At 42.3% G+C, this 20,079-nt stretch overlaps 1 protein-coding gene across 5 annotated transcripts in view; it reads right to left on the minus strand.

The window, feature by feature from the left end:
- ACOT7 (acyl-CoA thioesterase 7) overlaps positions 1–20,079 on the minus strand; it is a 176,990-nt gene that overhangs the window by 34,893 nt on the left and 122,018 nt on the right. For all 5 annotated transcript variants that reach the window (XM_066607329.1, XM_066607327.1, XM_066607331.1 and 2 more), the window contains one exon: positions 9,908–10,024. In XM_066607329.1, the coding sequence (XP_066463426.1) occupies positions 9,908–10,024 (117 nt within the window). The remainder of the gene's footprint in view (positions 1–9,907; positions 10,025–20,079) is intronic.

Raw genomic sequence — 20,079 nt, forward strand, 5'->3', positions numbered from 1 at the left:
AACAGGATGGTGGTGGTGCTGTCTTTATCCAGGGAGCATTTCCCTGGCATGGCCTAGGACCATTTGTCATACCACAAATCTGCAACCCATATCTTCAAGAAGTCTTCCCCAACCATCTTTCAACAGGACAACACTCCAAGATATCAAGCTCGAATCACTATAGGGTGGTTGGAGGAACATGATGAATTTTCTACACTGATTTGGCCCTTGAAACTCACTGGATAGTAGCCCCAGTGAACATGGTTGGAATATGCTGGAGAGAACTCCAACGTATTCGCAAAATGTGCATCATTAACAGAGCGGCTACAGCGAGCATGGGTTAAGTTGAGTATGGAGGATATTTGCCTCTTTGTGGAATCTGTTACCAAACATCCAAAAGCCATGATTACCCAAAAGGGTGGACCAACCCATTGTTGAGTGAGTGTTCCTAATGTAGTGATCCTTCTGTAAAGACTGTTCAAGGGCACAAGTTGGAAATAGCCTGGGCATAAATTGTAACACAATTGGTAAAACACATACAGTGCATTATTATGGGAATGAAGACACACTGGGAAATTGTGAAATATAAGAAAAATAAAGGAAATGTTAAATATGACCTTGACCTGCGGCAGACGATATATGTTAAAAATAGCTGTACACATGTTATTTGAGAAAGTATCAAGTCAGCTTTCCATGCCGCAAATTAGAAAGTAAATGACCAGTTTTGTTCATTCTATTTCTTGCTGCACTGAATGGCCATTGTGCAAGAAATATATCCGCTTGGCTCTTGTATATGATATGCTTTCTCGGATCTTTATCCTCGGGCCACCCATTCCACTAGAGGAAATACAGGAGAATTGGAGCCATTTTAGCTTTAGTCTGTGCGGTATAATGTAAAGGCATAAGCTGCCACTCAGTGAGCGTCTAAAAGCCGGATGGATGGCATTGATCTCCATTAAAGCACAGCTCCATCTGAAATGGAAAAATAAGACGGAGTGTATAGGACCCAAAGTTCTGGAGCTGAAGTACAGCTATTTACTCAGACTAATCATTAGTTAAACTCAGACATATGGCCATAAAAAAGGGACTTAATACAGGAGCCTCAGAATTACTGTAGGATTAACTCCAAAAACCCTTGGTGAAAAGCTGATTTTACCAGGTTAAGTTGCCATCACCCGACCATTTTCCCCTGCAGCAACCAGTGGAGACAAAATGACATGGTGGCTATTCATCTGAATATGATTTCAATATAATCCTTTGTGGGTCATGGATTGTATTAAATGCATAAACTCGAATATTGTTGTTTTTTTATGATTGCAATAAGACATTGCATAATGTATATTGTGTACGTGATGTTATACACCTCCACAGAAATGCACTGCATGCAGCACTGCAGTCGGTCAAGAGTCTTATTGTTCTGAACCCCAAACTTATACAAAACATTGGGGTAGTCAGCCTCAAAACAGATGAGTAGTGCACTGAATGTTATGCTTGTACAGTGGCCTGGGGTTAATGAGGCCCCTTCATAATGTATGAATGCATTTATCTCGTGCTTATGTGTTGTCAGTGTCTTTCATGTTGCATGAATATGATGTGTATTGCAATTCTGCAGCACTCAATGAGTTAACTGTCTGGTATGTGAGAATGTCTGAGAAATGTATCTTGTTGTTTGTCACGTGATCGTGCTTCTTATATGTGTTTGCAAGATGTTTTTGAAGGGTCTTCTGTTCTGGACTTGTAAGTGTGAGGAGTGTTGGTGGAGCTGCAAGTAATCCACACAGACATCTTTAGTTCTGTGTGAGACAGAATGGAAGAGACTGAAAGGTATCTTCAGCCCTTCCTGGGCCAGCTTTGCCCAGGAGATGCCAATGGTGTCCTAACCCACTGATGAACGGAGAGAGAGTGGAACCGCCATCGCAGTGTGAAGTGCCTGCCAACGTGAGTGTCAACCGGTAGAGAGCTGGTGAGAGTAAAAGGAGTTGGTACTGGGAGCAGAACCCTGCAGATAACTAGGATTCTTCTGTCAACCCTTGATTTCCTCCCTGTCACACTACTTTGTGATGTCTGCACCATTTTCTTGCTGGCGTGAGTTAAATGCTTGTAACTGGACTGTAAATAGCTTTCTGCAAGTAAACAAGCACTGCCGACTGTTCCCGGCTTTGCTTTTTAAAAGTTCCCTGTGAGTGTGGACCATTTATTTCACCATTCGGATTCACCGCAGAGGAAGGAACGGTGGCGTCACCCGTGACAACAGACTGCTAAGGTAAACCACGTATTGGGTTACCCCTTTGAAAGGCCTACCCTCAGTTACTTGGATGGGTCCTGTGCTACCCTCAGGGTGGGAGATGAGTCCCGTGACAAGACACAAACTCTACCCCGCTGTCTCTTAGGCTCCTCGGATGCTGCACTTGTACTAACTAGTCTTATGCCTTATATTTTTTAAAAAGAACATGGGCAACAGAAATGTGTGTTGTATTTTAAGGATGACAATAAAAAATGCAAGTTTCATTTTACAATCTCAGCAATATAGTTGAACACCTGGTAACAGTCTCCCAGGGTCTTCTTTTATCTGCAGTAGCTTTCTCGTGACCTTCTAGCTCAACTCCATACCAGACTGCAGTATGGCAACCCCCTAGTATGGCAGCAGCGTCGGCCCCATTGAAAGCAATGGGAGAAACTCTGTGATCCTCTGCTGCGGCTGTGACAGCCGGGCTGGATGATCCCTGCATCCCCGAAGTGATGCAAGGCTGTTTTCCTATGAAAGAGCCTCACATCCACGGGCACTTCACATGGTGGGAATCGCGATTCACGGCCCCATATCGTGCTCACCTGTGTGAAGTTAGCCTAAAAGCCATAGGACTTTTCACTGTATACCGACCTCCAGGGTCAAAGCTCCTTCTTTAGGTAATCCTCAGTTCTAAACACTCAAGTAGCTGAGTTATACCAAGGGACCAATGGTTAAGCTCAATGACAAACGACTTTAATGGCTCGGCTTTACCTCTAGATGTGAGCAATTCAGGACCATGGCCATGATCTGCCTTCCTATCCACAGAATGCTTATGCTTCTTTACAGGGACCATCTCTGCGTCACACATCTGACCATCTTCAACTGGGCCTTCATGACTTTTACTTGCAGTCTGAACAGGGTCCTAGACTTCTCTAGTCTCTTAATTTTCTTTTCAGCAACACGACTAAAAGATACCCAGTGTTTTATCTTCGAGCTCAACGTCATGACGAGCCCTTGGATTATAGCCTTATCCTTAAAAGCCTCTTATATCTCCAGCTTCATTGGGGGAGTACTTCACTTTCCAATAGTGTCTGTCATCTCAGGAACGCTTTTAGTTTCTTATTTTGGCTTTTCCTCTCATCTTCAGGGGCTTGTTTCCACCACAAGATTATTTCTTAAAAATCTTGCTTGCACTGAGCCACTTGCTCTTTCAGTACCCATCTCAGGTCAGCTTCACCTGCAGCCAAACTTTAGAGGTACTCATTCTCATCTACCTTCTGCTTTAGGGAGACTTTAGCCTTTTTCTGCGTAAGCACTCGGCCTGAGAACTTCCCCTGCAACTTCTCCTCCCTTGCTTTATGCTTCCAACATCCTCCAGTTAGACTCTTCTTTCACAGAGTAACACTTTTCTTTTGCATCAGCACATACCTTCACAACTTTACATTTGAGGTGGGCACAATCCTCTTCCAGAACCATGCCACCTTAGGTACTGCATGGCTCCAATATATATAGTTTTAATATGTTACTTTAAGTTGCAGGCTTTGGAGGTTCCTGGGGTGTCTGTCTGCCTTGGCGTGCAACCTCAGAACAGATATCGAAAAGAGGGCAGAGTGTGGCATTGTCTGAAGAGAGTGATCACGGAACTGCTGAAGTGAGACATTTTCAGGCTTAAAGCCCAGTATTACCCTATGTGTTGGCAGAAGGAGCACAGTAAGCTTTGTGTCCTACGGGCATTGTCAGACATGCCAGGATCCTTCTGCTTTATGCCCACACCAGTCAGCCTTGAGAAAACTACACATAGCCCACTCTAACCGGGTGCTGTGTTAGTAAAACCCGGAAACTGGGCAGACCATGCAAACAAATTGTGGTGTTGAGCCCTTTGTTTGACTAAGGTTTTGAAATTGTTGGACTGACACTATTCGTAACATGGGACAGTATTAAACCGGACCGAGATCCGGCTGTTAGCTTCTGTTGCCAAGTTTTATTAGAAAGTTTGTTTGTTGAGCATCCCCACCATGATGGCGGATTATGTAACGTTCCCTCAGGGACTCCAGTAGACAGCAGCGCCATGTGCTCTGTATGGACAGTAATGTAACTGACAGTTAACCTAAAATGGCCTGATCCAGGGCATGAAAGTTTGCTATTACAGCTACCAACCTTTGAGGATAAAGTGACTATGACCCTAGTTCTGAAGCATTACGTCTCACAAACCAAGCCCAGTGTCCTGTTTCTGGCCTCTCATCATAATGAGTCACCGTATTTTCTGGCTCCGGAAATTAACGAATCTCCCCAGTCTAATTCCAGTGTTATACTTGCATAATAAAAATATCAATATTTGTAAAACATAATCAGAAACACTTTCTAGAGGTAAATGTGTGCAATAGATGGGCACCCCTCTACACTTCTGCCATAAATCCTCTGGTCTGACTAAACAAATAAGACAGCTCTCCATAGAATTCTTTGCTTATGAATTCTGTTAATTACATTACCACAATGTGAAACTGAAACAACGTTTCAGGCAATGCTGTGCCCTTCTTCAGGCCAGGCTGGGGATATAGTATATCATGCATGGAAGCAGTTGCAACTATGCGTGACATACAGGGCTCAACATGGTGTAGTCCTATTCTCATTCTCCTATGGGCTCTTTGAATTTGCCCAGGGTCCCTCATCCACAATTATAGCAACATTAGTGGACAAGTGAGAGGGAATTATCCCCAATGTCATGTTGTGTCTGTCCCTTAAATATAACCTTAAATGAAGCAGCACCCATAGAGGGCTCTATTCTGATTACTCGTATAGGCCTCCCTGGTCCTGCATACATTTATGTCAGTTTCATGTTCCTTAAATATCATCAGGTACATACAATCTTTAATGAGATATCCTTTGCCTATAATAGTTCTGCATTTCCCTGACGAAAGGTAAGGCTGAACAGATGTCAATAATTAAAGCAAATTAATTAGTACCGGTCAGACAAGACCAAGCCTTGAATTTTCCTTCTCATTACTTGAAAAACTGTGTCTCATTATATTAACTGTACTTTGTCTAATGAGCACCTTCACAGAGAATGGAAAATTGCCAAATGTCAAGAATCCTCAAGAAAAGTAGTTATCACAGCGACTAAAGTTGAATAAGACAAAACAATGAACGTATTGCTCGGAATTAAGGTTAAGAGGTTTGAGGAGTTTATCTGGTTATTAAGACAACGGTAAAAGAAAAAAAAAAACTACGTTTTTGACATATGGAAAGCCGTTCCTTGTAAGGAATTTGTTCCAAACCATTCATTCACAGGAGGTGATTAATAAGATTTCTGCACTTAATGATGAGTCACAAATTCTTGGAATTTTCACCAATTTAACCAGTTATTGCTGCTTAATTTAGTCTTTACATTATGTTGATGCTTTTACATACTGTACTGTGTGTGATTTTTTTTCTTTGCATCTGGGATATGGCCATTACACCATGACCAACTGTGGTTCTATGGTAGTGAACTTAGATCACCATATGGTTTTATGCACCAATATTATGGCAGTTTGTGCCCCCACATGTCATGTGTGACAATTTACCTTATATAACTCAATGGATACTCAAAATTGCATCAGTGTATATAGGTTGGCTAGGGTGACAAGCAGAAGCGTGACGGTTTAGAAGCAGGAAATGCACTAAAAGTCATACAGAAGCCCATAAGGAAAACATACGGTTAAATAAAAGGCACCATGCAGAACCTCAAAACTGCTATTTAGAAGTTAAAGGGGTTGTCCCGCGCCGAAACGTGTTTTTTTTTTTTTTTTCAATAGGCCCCCCGTTCGGCGATAAAAAAAAAAACGTTTAGTACTTACCCGAATCCCCGCGCTGCGGCGACTTCTTCCTTACCTTACTAAGATGGCCGCCGGGATCTTCACCCACGATGCACCGCGGGTCTTCTCCCATGGTGCACCGTGGGCTCTGTGCGGTCCATTGCCGATTCCAGCCTCCTGATTGGCTGGAATCGGCACACGTGACGGGGCGGAGCTACGAGGACCAGCTCTCCGGCACGAGCGGCCCCATTCACCAGGGAGAAGACCGGACTGTGCAAGCGCGTCTAATCGGGCGATTAGACGCTGAAATTAGACGGCACCATGGAGACGGGGACGCCAGCAACGGAACAGGTAAGTGAATAACTTCTGTATGGCTCATAATTAATGAACGATGTACATTACAAAGTGCATTAATATGGCCATACAGAAGTGCATAACCCCACTTGCTGCCGCGGGACAACACCTTTAATAGGCCAGCTCCTCTCCATTGTGTAAATTGCCCATGAAGCTGCTGTAAAGCATCCTTCTAAATGCTGTTAAAAGCAGCTCAGGCAAGAGCTCAAGCTGTAGTCAGGCTGTTTACGGAATATCACAGCCAATCACAGATTTCAGTAGTCAGCCGCTGAGGTCCATGATTGGCCGCAGCAGTCTGCGTCTCCACAGCATGTAAACAGACCTGGCGGTGTGAATGGCAAGGCAATACTGTAGCTGCGAGGGGCCAGGGCTGTTGAGTATAGGCTAGTTTATTATGGTACTAACATGATCAGCTTATTACAAATATATACATTAGCTCAGGAAACCCCTTTCATCTTGCCGTCACGGTTAACGATTATAGTTAGACTATATAGGACACATAGGTCTGCATAGGAGCTGCATGCACAATACGGTGAAATATTTTAACTCAAGATACCTAAAGAACTTACAGATGCATTGGAGCCTTGGAATGACTGGAGATGTAAATGCCCTTTAACATTTAATCTTCCAGCTACTTATTTCGATGACATGACATAAAGATCGAATTTTCCCGTACTGCTAAAATATTCCGAGATTAAAGAAGTTATCCGATTTAGAACCCATTTTCAAGTACCCTACATGTGGGCATTCTGAGTTAATAGGCTCTGGAAGATCTAGCTCGTCCATGCATTACACAGACAGCCCATTGATCTCAATGAGCGCCATGTAATACTTCATTTCCCCTGTGGCGGAGCTAGAAAGAAATTGAACACTTGTAGCAGGTTCTTCCTGGATTACGGCTGTTTAGTTTATTTTCAGGGTACTTTTGTGACTCAAGTGACATGTGGCCTATTTTATAATCATCCCCATCTAACGCATTTTGAATCCACGGTACATTCAGATATCTTCATTGAAAAACCTGGATTTATTGTAGAAGGATTAGGTGTTTAATCTCTTCTAGTCAGTAGCACACGTAACAGATTGACAGTCCCCAGTTGCTCTCCGGTATCTGCTGGTTTGCAGCCAATCTAGGTACACGTCTGCAATAGAAAGATGACATTCTGAACGGAAACATTGTTGGAATGACTTAAGATGCTTCCAGCATATGTCTCATCTTTTCCTGTAACCTTTTAATTACAGAAGGAAAATCATTTTCTCTCTTAATTGTGATTTCTAAATTAATCCCTGTGTTACTGAAATTACAGGCTTCTTTAAAAACACAATCACATTAATAATAGAATATGTTCTGTTGCTCAGTGGGAAGCAATTTAGCAATATTTGCCTGAAGACCCATCAACATACATTATCCAGCAACATTTATCTTCTAGTCACTTCTGTTAAAAGAGGACAGAACCATAATCTGGTGGTGAAACGTAACATAATTTATTCCGTACGGTATCAATGGTGCATTCTCATTACTTTATTGTGCGCCTGCTCTATTTTTTTTTTTTTATAAGGAATTTGTGCACCAAAGGACCCCATAGAAGTCTATGGGAGGTGTGCAAATGCGCACTTAAGGCACTGCGCAATTTCACAGGAAAAAGACCACCTCTGGAACTCATTAGACGAAAGAGCATTTAAAATCATGGCGAGGTGTGCCTCGCGCCCATGGGAACCAGCCCTGTGAGCGCAAAAACTATAGTAATATGTGCAAAAACATGCACAAGAACGCATCACTCACAGCGCATGCACTGCGCTTACACAAGTGTTTTTGCACATACGCCTGTCTGAAGGGGCCGTAAAGTTAAGCTTTCATGTGAAACTATTATGAAGCCGATTTCCCTCCATCTCGTATACCCCTGTCCCTCTTATGTTCTAACAATGTTATTTATTCACTATATAGTGGTAATAGTAGTCATGGTTTGGTAGTATTATTTGGCCCTTATATTGATAATCTTGGTCTTTGTACTGCATGTCTTGTTCAATAACAGCATGGATATAATATTTAATCACTGTATGATGGTAATGTTTGGTCCTGGTAAAATGGCATCATTGTATGACTATATGTAAATTGAATATTCTGTTTGTGTGTGGGCGTGGCATACAACTCGTCTTGTAACTTGCGCCCCTAATTTTCTCTTAAACCCTAGCAATGCCCCTGGATGCAGTAGAGTTCAGTGCTGCAAGGAGAGATTGTATTACGTGTATTACATGGTTTATTCCTAAAAAACTGAACATATGTAATCTGAGACAGTCGGGTAGGAGATGTGATGATTTGGCATGGAATGGCCCACAAATAATATGCAAACCTTGTTAAATGGGGACCTTATTGGTTGGCGTTTGACTAATAACAGTCCATGGTTGCATTCTGCCTGAATCATTTCTTTAGGCGATTCAGGCAAACTCCAGGACGGAACCCAGGGGTGTAGACATAAAAGTGATGTAAATGTTCCCCAAGTCTGGACAGTCAGGTATCCATTAGTTTCAATCAGACCAGCAGTCTGATACTTTTAAGGTTGCCTTTCAGTTGATGGATTATTTAGTTCCATGTATAAATTGCATACAGTAAGCTCCTAACCTTCCCCTAGTGGTGTCTACTGACAGCCGCAATATTATCATTCAGAAGGGTTCTCCAGGTCAAAATTATTGCTGACCTATCTTTAGGATAGGCCATCAATAGCAGATCAGCGAGGGTCCAACTCCCAGCATCTCTGCTGATCAGCTAATTTAAGGTGCCACATCTCCTACACTGTCCACCTGGCACAGCTCCGTATTTTTGGTAATGCCTGTGCCTAGTATTGCAGCTCACTTCACTTGGCTGAAACCAAGTTATATGGGACTGAGCTGTAATACCACAAGATGAAGTACAGAACTATAAACCATGAAGGGCATGTTGACCCAAAGGCCGCAACCCCTTCAATCTACTCATCTGAACTGTTATTTATGACTTCTTCGTGGAATAGGCCAACATTATTCTAGAAAACCCCTTTATTCTATGGTTGTGAGAAGGGAAGTCATGGATTTAGAGCCTTGTGACATACAAGAGATCTTTGACCCCCTATATAGATTAGAAATTATATTATGAGTCAGTACAGCATTTTGGACCTCATAACAAACTGGTACAATATACTGGAAAGTTTATGGCACATCTCTGGTCTACTAGATACTCTTATTGTCAATCCCTAAGTGCCAAGAAGTGAAAGCACTGTCCATAGCAAAAAAAAAAAAGCTGATTTTGTCTGCTATGGGCTTTTTTAACTATAATTTAGAAAACAAATCCGTGATCTGATTGATTTATATCACCAACTCCCAGCGCTACTGTTCTAATAAAAGGTCCATTGACTATCAACATCTACTCAAGACAAGATGTAAAAAATATAGCATTTGTGCAGTCCTTCCGGTGGGTCTTCATGGGCCAAGACTTACGGAATAGCAGCTTGAGTGGTCCCAAAATATAAATAAGGAGGTTAGTACTGGTTAGAGCTAAGATTAATATTAAGAAAAGTTGACAAACCTTTTTGAATTTTGCGATGAAAGTTAATGGCGTCCACCGAGGCTGTAACAATATTAGTTTTACAGTGTCTAGCTGCTACAATCCCAGCCACTTCATCCATTAATTTCATTGTAACACCTAAAAGCAAAGGAAAACCAAAGTTATAACAATTATGTAACATAGTAGATGTTAATTAGGATATAAACTGGAGGTGCAGGGTATGAAGGAGCGGCCACGACACAGTAATCCTCTGCATACATATTCACTCCTGCTTACCTTCATTACAACCTCCGCACCCATGCCATTTCATTCATAAACCAGTAAGAGCAAGATGAAATGTGCCTCCAGGTAGCAGAGTGTTGTTGTCCATATGCATAGGACACATAAAGGGGTTGTCGGAGGAAAGAAAAAAAAAGGCTCCATTTTCTTGCCAGGTACTTTGTAACTGTTTCGGGTAGAGAGTGCCTACAAAGAGTACTTCTACTGGAGGTCCTGGCACAACTATGTATTACATAGAGAGACAATTGATTGCAATGATATCTGTGTAAATCTGTAGGTTCATCCACACAGTACAGACAATTGCTGGGAGTACCAGTAATGGGATACCATGTGATCAGCCTACTGAAACGGGACCTTATAGTTAAAAAAAATAGATTGCCCAAATTGTAGACCTCTTTTAAAAATGGTAAAATGAATGTATTCCAATGCTGTACCTATAACTCCAATCTCTGGAGGTTTTCTAGAATAGTATTTCCTGCTATAGCACCCCTATTACTGTGGTCTCATAACAGGACTCCGAATTCTCCCAAGAGTGCCAGCCACAATGCCCCAATCTAATTGCGCTCTATGATGGTCGCTTGGAATGGGTCTTTAAAGTGGTCTACCTTACTTTTTCTATTCCCACTCTTACATTTCTTTCTTTCTTGTCAACTATTCCCTACCTCTTTGGTGGGCTTTCTTACTTATTTGGTTCTTGTCTCCAACGAGAAAGGCAAGGCTTGAAACCAAAATGCCAGCTTGTTTATCAGCTCTAGATTAGTTTGAACCAGGACTCTTAGGCTATTGGGCTGCACTTTACTTCATGATGATCTGTAATGTATCATTCTTGCAAAAAGTGTACACGACAATGCATGATGTACCCTTGTTCTATGGCGTTTGTAATAACAATAAAATATTTTTGAACCATAAAGTGGTCTACTTTGAGTAACGCCACTGTTCTAACTACAGACCATTCAAGGTCCACTCGACACGCCAAAAATTGGCTTGATTGGAAAACTTTAAAACTTGGCATATAAATATCAGCTACTTTAGCCAAACCCACTGAATCACCAGCAGCTGCATTCCAGTCTTACATTAGTTCTGTGAGGGTGGAGTACTCCAGAATTTGTGAGGAGCTGAATGTTATGTTGCATTCTTCATGTGTGCACTTCTGAATGTATCACCATCAGTGACTGTTATTAGTTCCAGAAATGTCCCAGATGTATGCTGTACCGGATGTGCCAACAGCTGTGGATCGTTTTGGGATTAGGTTCAGCCAACTGTGTCAAGAGTGTAGAATAAAGCGAAAAAGGGCTGCAGTGTTATAGAACCAACGGCATTTGTACAGTCAGTAGATCTGGGCGAATGGAATTCTATTTAACAAGGCGTAGAATGTTTTAGGGCATGTTCACAGAGGGCGGAATTTCTGAGGAATATCTGCAGCAGATCTGCAGCTGAAAGTCCGCATCAAAACCCGCGCCATTTGATGCAGAGTTTGACATAGCTTTTAATGGGGATTTTGGCATGGAATTCACCTCCTCATTGAAAAGAGGTGGATGCCACAATGTAAACTGCGATAAAATTAACATGCTGCAACTTTAAATTCCCCACTGCATGTCAATTTCCACACATGTTTGGCACAAATTTTTTCCACAGCATGCGGATGAGATAAAATTTTATCTACTTTGCTGCTACTGTAAATGCTACAGATTTTCAGCGCGGAGGGTCCGCATGGAAAATCTGTGGCATATCCGCCCCATGTGAACATGGCTTTAAAGTGGCTGGCCAAGATTAGAAAAAAAAGTCTGCTTTGTTCAAGAAAGAGCACCACCCTTATCCACAGGTTGCGTCTCATCCACATTTAAGATTGAGCTGCAATATCAGACATAAGAAACAGACCAGAGTAGAGTTTATTCTATAAAAAAGCAGACATTTTTCTAACTAAACAATCCTGTTATGTTGTGCGTCTGGGACTTGTGGTTCTACAGGTTTCTAGGAGCACAGCTTCACAGGAGAGGTTGAGCTGGCTGGGTGTGCTGTTTCTCCAGCCAATCCACTCTGGTCTGCTGCACATAAATACCAGCATCTCTTGGTAGTAGATCCTTGTCATTGTAGTACTTTACTGTTTTACTCTGTTGTTAACCCACTCAGAGCTGGTGTTATGCATGCTTGTCTGAAGTGTCTCTCTGGCCTTCCCTGAGGACGGTCTGGACACCTGTTGTCCCTCCCGTCCTTGTGTTCTGGGGTGCATGCATCATGTAGGTCGGTGGCTACGCAGGTGCATGCATCTGCAGGTGCGGCCTCCAGACGTCTGATGTCCTATGTGTGTATCAGGTGGATGATTTCTGACACTGTTCCCTGTATCTCAGCACAGTGGCTGCCTCTCTTTCCCCTTGGAGTGAGGACACTTGGACTAGCTATAGTTTACTACCTTTTATGCATGTGAGTTTTGGGTGGGGTTCCTGTTCTATGTGGTATGCATGACCTTGTGTGTTGGTGTGAACAGCGACGTGTTCAGTATGTCTGTGCAGGTGGCCAGACATGAGGTGTGAATAGTTGTGTTCTGTGTTTGGTTCATCTCTCCAGGTTCCTAATCAGGAATAGCCAGGTCCCAGAGGAAGGCAGGGGAGCTGTCCTTCTCGGGACAATCACCCCACTTTTAGGCAGAGGTTCCTCATTTTTCCTGATTACTAAGGGACAGGAGTCCTTCCATCTTAGCCTGGAGAGGTTCCATATGGTCACTTGCAACACTATGAGAGGTGTTTGCGGTTTTAAAATAGGACACAATCTTGCGTCTGTGCTAAGACGTGGCGATTTAGTGCGCCGAGCAGATGTAACAAATCCATTTAAAAGTACCGTAATTCCAGTAATTGATATTTATATTCCTGAGGAACATAATGAATATATCTTTATAGTGAGTGAAGCCTTTCTTCTGATTCAGTACTCCAATTCCCCTGCATAGACAGAGTTAAATGGGTTGTCCAGTTGTACACTATTGATGGCCTATTAACGGGATAGGTTATCAATAGTAGATTGACAGGGGTGTGTTGCCACTGACGCCTGACAATTAGCTCTTCGCTGAGCCTGTGTGCTTGTGCACTGAGCTGATTTCTGCAGGAAGCAGAGAGCTCCATTCCCACTGCCATGGCAAAGCTTGGTATTACAGGCCCAGCTCACATTGAAGTGAATGGGAACTTGGTCTGCAGTACCAAGGCTGGCCAATGCAGTGAGAACAGAGCTGTCTGCTTCCTGCAGAAATCAGCTCATTTCATTTCTATGAACATTTCTATCCAGCAAATAGCTGATTGACAGGGGTCCTATGTGTCAGACGCCTGCCGATCTACTGTTGATGTCCTATTCTGCTGATAGGCAATCAGTAGTTTACAACTGACAACCCCTTTAAATAATAAAATTCTGGTTGTGCGAGTTACCACTTGAGGGGTTTTAGGAGCTTCCTGCATACTGTGTGTACATTGAACTCAATAATAACAGTATGCAGTTAGCTCCCCCTAGTGGTTGCTGCAAGCAACTAGAATTGTATTATTTAACTCTACACTGATAACCACTTTATTAGAGACACCCTTGTAGTAGCATATTGGACCTCCTTTGGCCTTCAATTCGTTATTCTATGGGACATAGATTTTCATAGAAAATCCAAAATGTCCAGTTCCTTAAAAGAATCTTCTTTATTTAGAATTGCAATAGATTAAAATGATATAAGAAGATCGGGCCATATACAGCTAGTTCCCATGCATATGCGTTTTGGAAGGCTGAAGAAGGAGCCAAGAAGATTCTTTAAAGGAGATGGAAATTTGGATTTTCTATGGACATATGGCTCAGTGACTCACAGCGCGCCCATGCGACTGAGAATCCTTCACTGGCTTTCAAGTGAAAATACAAGTCTGTGTGAGTGTGCTGCAAAGATTTATTTTATGTAGTGTTGTAGATTCCACTAGGTGTTGACATCCTTCTGCACTAATATCGTCTCACGCCGACAGCATAACTTAATAATAATAATAATAATAATAATCTGTATTTGTATAGCGCCAACATATTCCGCAGCGCTTAACTTCTTACAGTTGCCGCATATTAGATAGAGGTACTTAGGAAGGGTATGGTTTCTCCTTAAGGAGAGCACCTAGAAGGTGTGAGAAGATGTATAAGGCCATGTATGCTTCTCTGGGAAATATGGCAAGATGGAACAATGCCTCTACAGAGCCCCCTATTGGAAGGCAGCATTCCTGCAAGTCAATGTCAGACCTTTCAACAAGCCTTGTAACATTGACTGGGAATTATGAGACAAAGCTAGACATGTTCTGAACAGCTGACGGGAAGTGTTCATTGATTCATGCTGCTTGCGCCAAAATCTGACCCTCCCATTATCATGGTATAACAGAAATCTAGATTCATCTGACCAGGAGATGTTTTTCCAAAGATCAACAATTCATTTTTGTGCACTCTTTTGCCATTTTGTTTCTCTTAGACAGCAATGGCACTCACACTGGTTGTCTGCTATTATAGCCCAACTTTGCTAAGGGATGACAAGTACTAAATTTGGACAAATTAAGGTACCTTTACAAGAGCCAACAGTCGCTCGAATATTTGTTCAAACGAGCAATTATGAGCTACTGTTAGCATGTGTACACACGACCCCGACAGGGCACTGACTGAGAAGTTGCTCAGTAGTCGCTAGTCGTTCCGTTTCAGTGAGCTGAAATGGAACGACTACTGAGCAAAATCTCGCTCACTTTAAGCAGGAATCGCTGAATCTTTGAGCAATTGCCTTTCTGCAATGAATGGAGGCAGATGGCCGGTATACATCTCTGGCCCACTCTGTCTCCATTCTCTAACAGACTATCACTTCTGTGTGAAAGCACAAAGCCATAGTCACTGGGATGGCTTATGCACCCGACAGTCATAGATGGCGCATACACGTTGTATTCTTCAGCAATTTCCTTGATGGTTAGAACAATTCTTGACATCCTCCTCTGACTTTTCAACAAGTTGTTTACATCCACAGGACCCCTTTTGCATTATATTTTTAATCAATAACACCATTTTCTGTATACTATCGATACCATTCCACGAGAACACCCCACAACCTTTTGAAATACTGTCCCCAGCTAGTCTACTATGGTTGACCAAGCTTTGTTTGAAGTTGCTCAAATTGCTGGATTTGCCCATTTTAATGTGGTTTCACACTGAAACTCATCCATAGAAAACTTGTTCACTTGATTTTATTCTGCACTCCGGGGTCACGTCTCTAATTTTAATACAGGTAAAACTCCAATGGTGAAATGGCCGGAGTCTGTAACAACGTAGCCATTCAGCGTATTTGGAAACTGGAAAGGCTGAGCTTTATCCCCTAAAGATACTGTACATTAAAAGAATGATCAGCACCGAATATTGGATCTCATAATGACGCGGTGTGGTGGACATTCACGGTAAGGTCACAGACAGACACCATTGTCTAAAGAGATGCATGTGTTATCAGATCTAGAGCGAAAATCTCTGGTTACTATGGTTATCTGTGATTCCTCAATCCCACATAAAGAAGAAGATCAAGGCAGAACAAGGTGTCAGGGAAAAGACATTGTGAAAGCCTGTCACATCTGCAGTGAAGGACAAACCAAAAAGTATCTCTTTTTGGTCTTTTTTGAAAGCGCTCCTTTTCACTTGTAATTTGTGACATGTCCAGGACACACACTGTAATCTTATATATAAGAAAGTTCTGGCAGCCCCTGGATTCCCTTATCATATAAGATGTCTCTGAAGAAACTCAATTCCCTGGAGCTGGCACATCAATATTGGATGATGACAATCTACTATTCCCGCCATCAAAGGATTACAACGGACTGGCAGCATCTGTCAGCAGGAATGTGCTACTAATGACCAGTGCGTTTGACGCGTTTTACCATCTAGAAGCCTGTGAAATGTGTAGAATGATGCTACTCTTTGGCTTTCCGTTGGGCTTCTTTTCTTTTACTACAATGTCTTAAAGGGGTTTGTTCAGCACTACAACCTGAACTTTTCTTTTTTCTGAACTTATCCAAAAATCACACACAGCCATGATTTTTTACGGACACTTTGGAAACTCATAATGAATGATACATATTCTCAGAGATACATTTTATAGGTCACATACTGATATGAACTCATTACCAACATTTACTGGGAGCTGTAAAATCGTAATAATTACAGTCATAAAAACCTGCTCAAGTGCAAAGAGCCTAAAGAAAAAATCACGAACGTATCTATTTCTTTTCACGAACACTGGGGAAAAAAATCTATTTTTACGGACAGTCCAGGAATTTCTGGACGGTTGGCAACCTTGGCTATGTCTGGTATTGCATCTTATGCACATTCAAGTGAATGAAAGTGAACTGCAATACCAGATGCAATTCATGGACATACTGTATGTGGAGGTTTCTGGAAAAAGAGCAGGCCCTAGTTCTGAAGGAACCCCTTTAATAGTATCAAAACTGCAAATAGTAGCTTACAGCAGTCTTCCAGGATTTTGTATTTATCTGTACAATAGGCCACCAATGTCATCAGTGTGAGTCCAACCCATAAGACTCACAACAGTCACTAGAACAAAGGGGTCACTGCTCTAGGCACAAATAGTGGCTCTGCTGGGTACTGGGGAAAAAAAAGGGATATAGGATGGCTGAACTACGGTACTAGGCGCAGCCATGTCGCTGCGGGGTTGCAGTGCTCACTGGACCATTGTGGCCTATTAGCTTTATCTATGAGTAGGGGCATTTTCCTGCTGCCAAAAGCACCAAATTAGAGAACTATTGAATATAATTATTATACCAATTTCAGCCGCTGTTCTGTAGGTTTCCTACCAGTCCTCTGTTTACTTTGTTGTATGTGACCACAGCAAGCATTCATAGCCTACCATGATGATGCATCATCCATAGCAGCTACTGTCAGGTTTATTCTGGACTGCTAACAAAACCATGGGTGTTATGGTACCGGAATAGTCAGGACAGGCACGTATGCTACTCAGATGGCTCGACACAGAAGGAGACAAAATCAAGGGGTAACAATTAGGGCGGGGCACTTTGAACCACTCTAACAGAACCCGCCTCAAAGCGGAGCACCCGTCCCGAAAGGGACGACCCCACTACTTGCATGGTCCACAGTTAAAGTGGAACCAGAGTACAGAAACCAAGGACAAACAGTAACTAACAACAAACAATGAGAATACACAGAGTACAAAACAAACAGGAACACAGGGGACTGACCAGAAGACATGTGCCAGACAATAGACAGGTAAACTGAGCAAGCTGACTTGACCAGAAATACTGAAATATAACTACTGTGTTTCCCCGAAAATAAGGCACCCCCGAAAATAAGACACATTAAGAAATTTGCAGAAATCGCTAATATAAGGCACACCCCGATAATAAGGCATACTAAAGTGTGCAGGCAAGTCGAGAGGCCTGTCCCCTGCTGCCATCCCCGTTGTCTCCTACCTCCTCCTGTGCTGTACGAGTGTGCTGTTGTAAGCTACCTTGCTGGCTGGAAAACTCCATACTGTCGTTCTGTTGCTGCTGCACACGTCTGCTGTGATGAGCTCCCCCTGGTGGCCGGAAGCTGCAATACCATCCCTGCTTACAAGTGGTACAGGAACTTCTGTCTGCAGGTACGTTACTTTTTTTTATGGCTCTGTGTGTGAGTCAGGCAACCATATGTGTGATTCTTAAGGCTGGGTTCTCAGAGTGTATTTCCAGCCTTAGGGGGTGAGCATTACAGTCTCCAGACAGTGTGTGGGAGCCAGGTACTTTACAGCTCTTATTTTTTGTGGCCCTGTATGTGAGTCAGGTAAACAGTGTGTCATTTTGATTCAATAGGGGGTGTCTGCTTTTTTGCTGAAGAGTCTAAAGTACAAGAAATAAACAATGTTGCTACCATATATTTTTACCCCTAGACATGAGCGCAAAAAGAAAGAGCTATTCCGTTGAGTACAAGAAAGGAATCGTGGAAGATTCTTGGGGCAAAAACCTTCCTGCTTTGGCCCGAAGATTTTACAAGAAATGGAGTGTCAAGAAATTCAGCAGGAGATTCCGGGTTCAGATGTTTATGATGATGTGCCAGAAAATGATGACATGACTGTCATTGAGTAATTTTTGCTTTGTTTTCACAGTTTGTCTAGCTATATTGGTTTGTGGTGACAACTACGGTACTGTGCAGTATATACGGTAATAAATGTTCATTTTTTTTGTTAAACAATAAATGTGAATTCTTCTTCATTGAAAAATAAGGCACCCCCTGAAAATAAGACATAGCGCATATTTGGGTGCAAAAATTAATATAAGACGCGTCTTATTTTCGGGGAAACAGGGTAGCACTTCCAGCCAGGAAGAGCTGGATTATATAGGGAAAGGGGAGAAGGTGATTGGCAAACAGAGCTGTCAGTCACCAGTCACTACCTCAGCTAACAGCTACAGGACTAATTAACTTAACTAGTCAGGACAGGAAATGTTAACCCTAGCTAGTCAGGATAGAACCAACTGTAGAAAGGGGTGCTGGCAGTGACATGACAGCTACACCGTGGCAGTCACAAGACATGATGGAAAGTGAAAAATGGCAGGAATTGTTGTAATACATATATTAACAGGATTAGGCTGGTTTCATATCTGCATTAAAACTTTTGACTGGATGTCCTTCACAGATCTAGATCAAAATTTTGCATGCAGCACTTTTTCTTCTGGCTAAAGGCCAGGCAGCTGGGCAGAAAGCGGTGGGCCCCTTTTGTCACTTTTCCATGCTGTTTGTTTCAATGGAGCCATTTGGCCGTGGGGACTCCCCTTTCCTGCTCCCCGAGAGGAGCAGGAAAGGGGAACTCCTGATGCAAGTGTAAAACCACCCTTACTACTTTCACAGCAACTTTAGAACCACCAAAACTCCCTTTAAATTATATGTGTACACTTTTCTATCTTAGTAAGAGAAACCAAGTAATCTTGTAGATGTGATACCTTTGATTGGCTAACAACATACATGGTATTATAGCTAGCTTTCAGGCTTCTACCTCAAGCATAATGGAAAGGCATTATGCCTGAGGAATAAGCCTGAGCAGGTTTGGAAGCTTGCTATAACATCATGTATCCTATCTACAAGATGACTTGGTTTCTCTCACTGAGAACAGTCACACCTTGCTCTACTGACTACCACGGTACCAAACCTTTTCTCGTTTCTATCTTCTGACGTGTCAGACGTTGGTGGAAACCTTCATCTCATAATTTTCAAAATGAAGGGCCTGTACTGATGTAATGCACGCTTTTATGTACGCTCACCATATAAGGATTTAGTATTTTTTCTTTTATAGAGATTTGTCAATACACAAAGTATTTTCAATGCTGGGCAGATTTACTGGCCCTTTAATACTCTCTGAACTGCAACTGTAAAGGGTTACTAAATACAACTGGAAAGCAAGGTACATTCTTCTGGCTTGCGCACATTGCGGAAAAGTAAACAATCGAGAAAAAAAAATCAGTTAATTGGAAAGGTATGGCCGCAAGTTGACTAGAACAGTGATAAAATTAAAAACATGTGCTGTATATCTTCAGGGAGGCCTACATAGCACAGTATAGTTGTGGGCCTTCCATGGCTTTATAACCCTTAAACAGTCACTACTCGAACTGAAAGACTTTACAATCCCTACTTTTGAGTTAAGGGGAGTGTAACCTGCACTTTTTGAGTCTTTTTCCCCCACAACTCATGACTGTATCCATTTTGCTTGCATTCTTGTAGAATGAGCAGGCTCAGGCTTTTCCGCAGGTATTCCCAATTTATAAAGTTATGGCATATCACTAGTATAGCTCTTCAGTTAATGATCTGTAGGGTCTGACCTCTGGGGCTCCCATCAATCCTAAGACTGGACAACAGTGGTGGTTTAGTGCTGTGCATTCCCTTCTACGGTTTCCCGG

The sequence above is a fragment of the Eleutherodactylus coqui genome, chromosome 6 (genome assembly GCF_035609145.1).
Source record: "Eleutherodactylus coqui strain aEleCoq1 chromosome 6, aEleCoq1.hap1, whole genome shotgun sequence".
NCBI classification, from domain to species: Eukaryota; Metazoa; Chordata; class Amphibia; order Anura; family Eleutherodactylidae; genus Eleutherodactylus; species Eleutherodactylus coqui.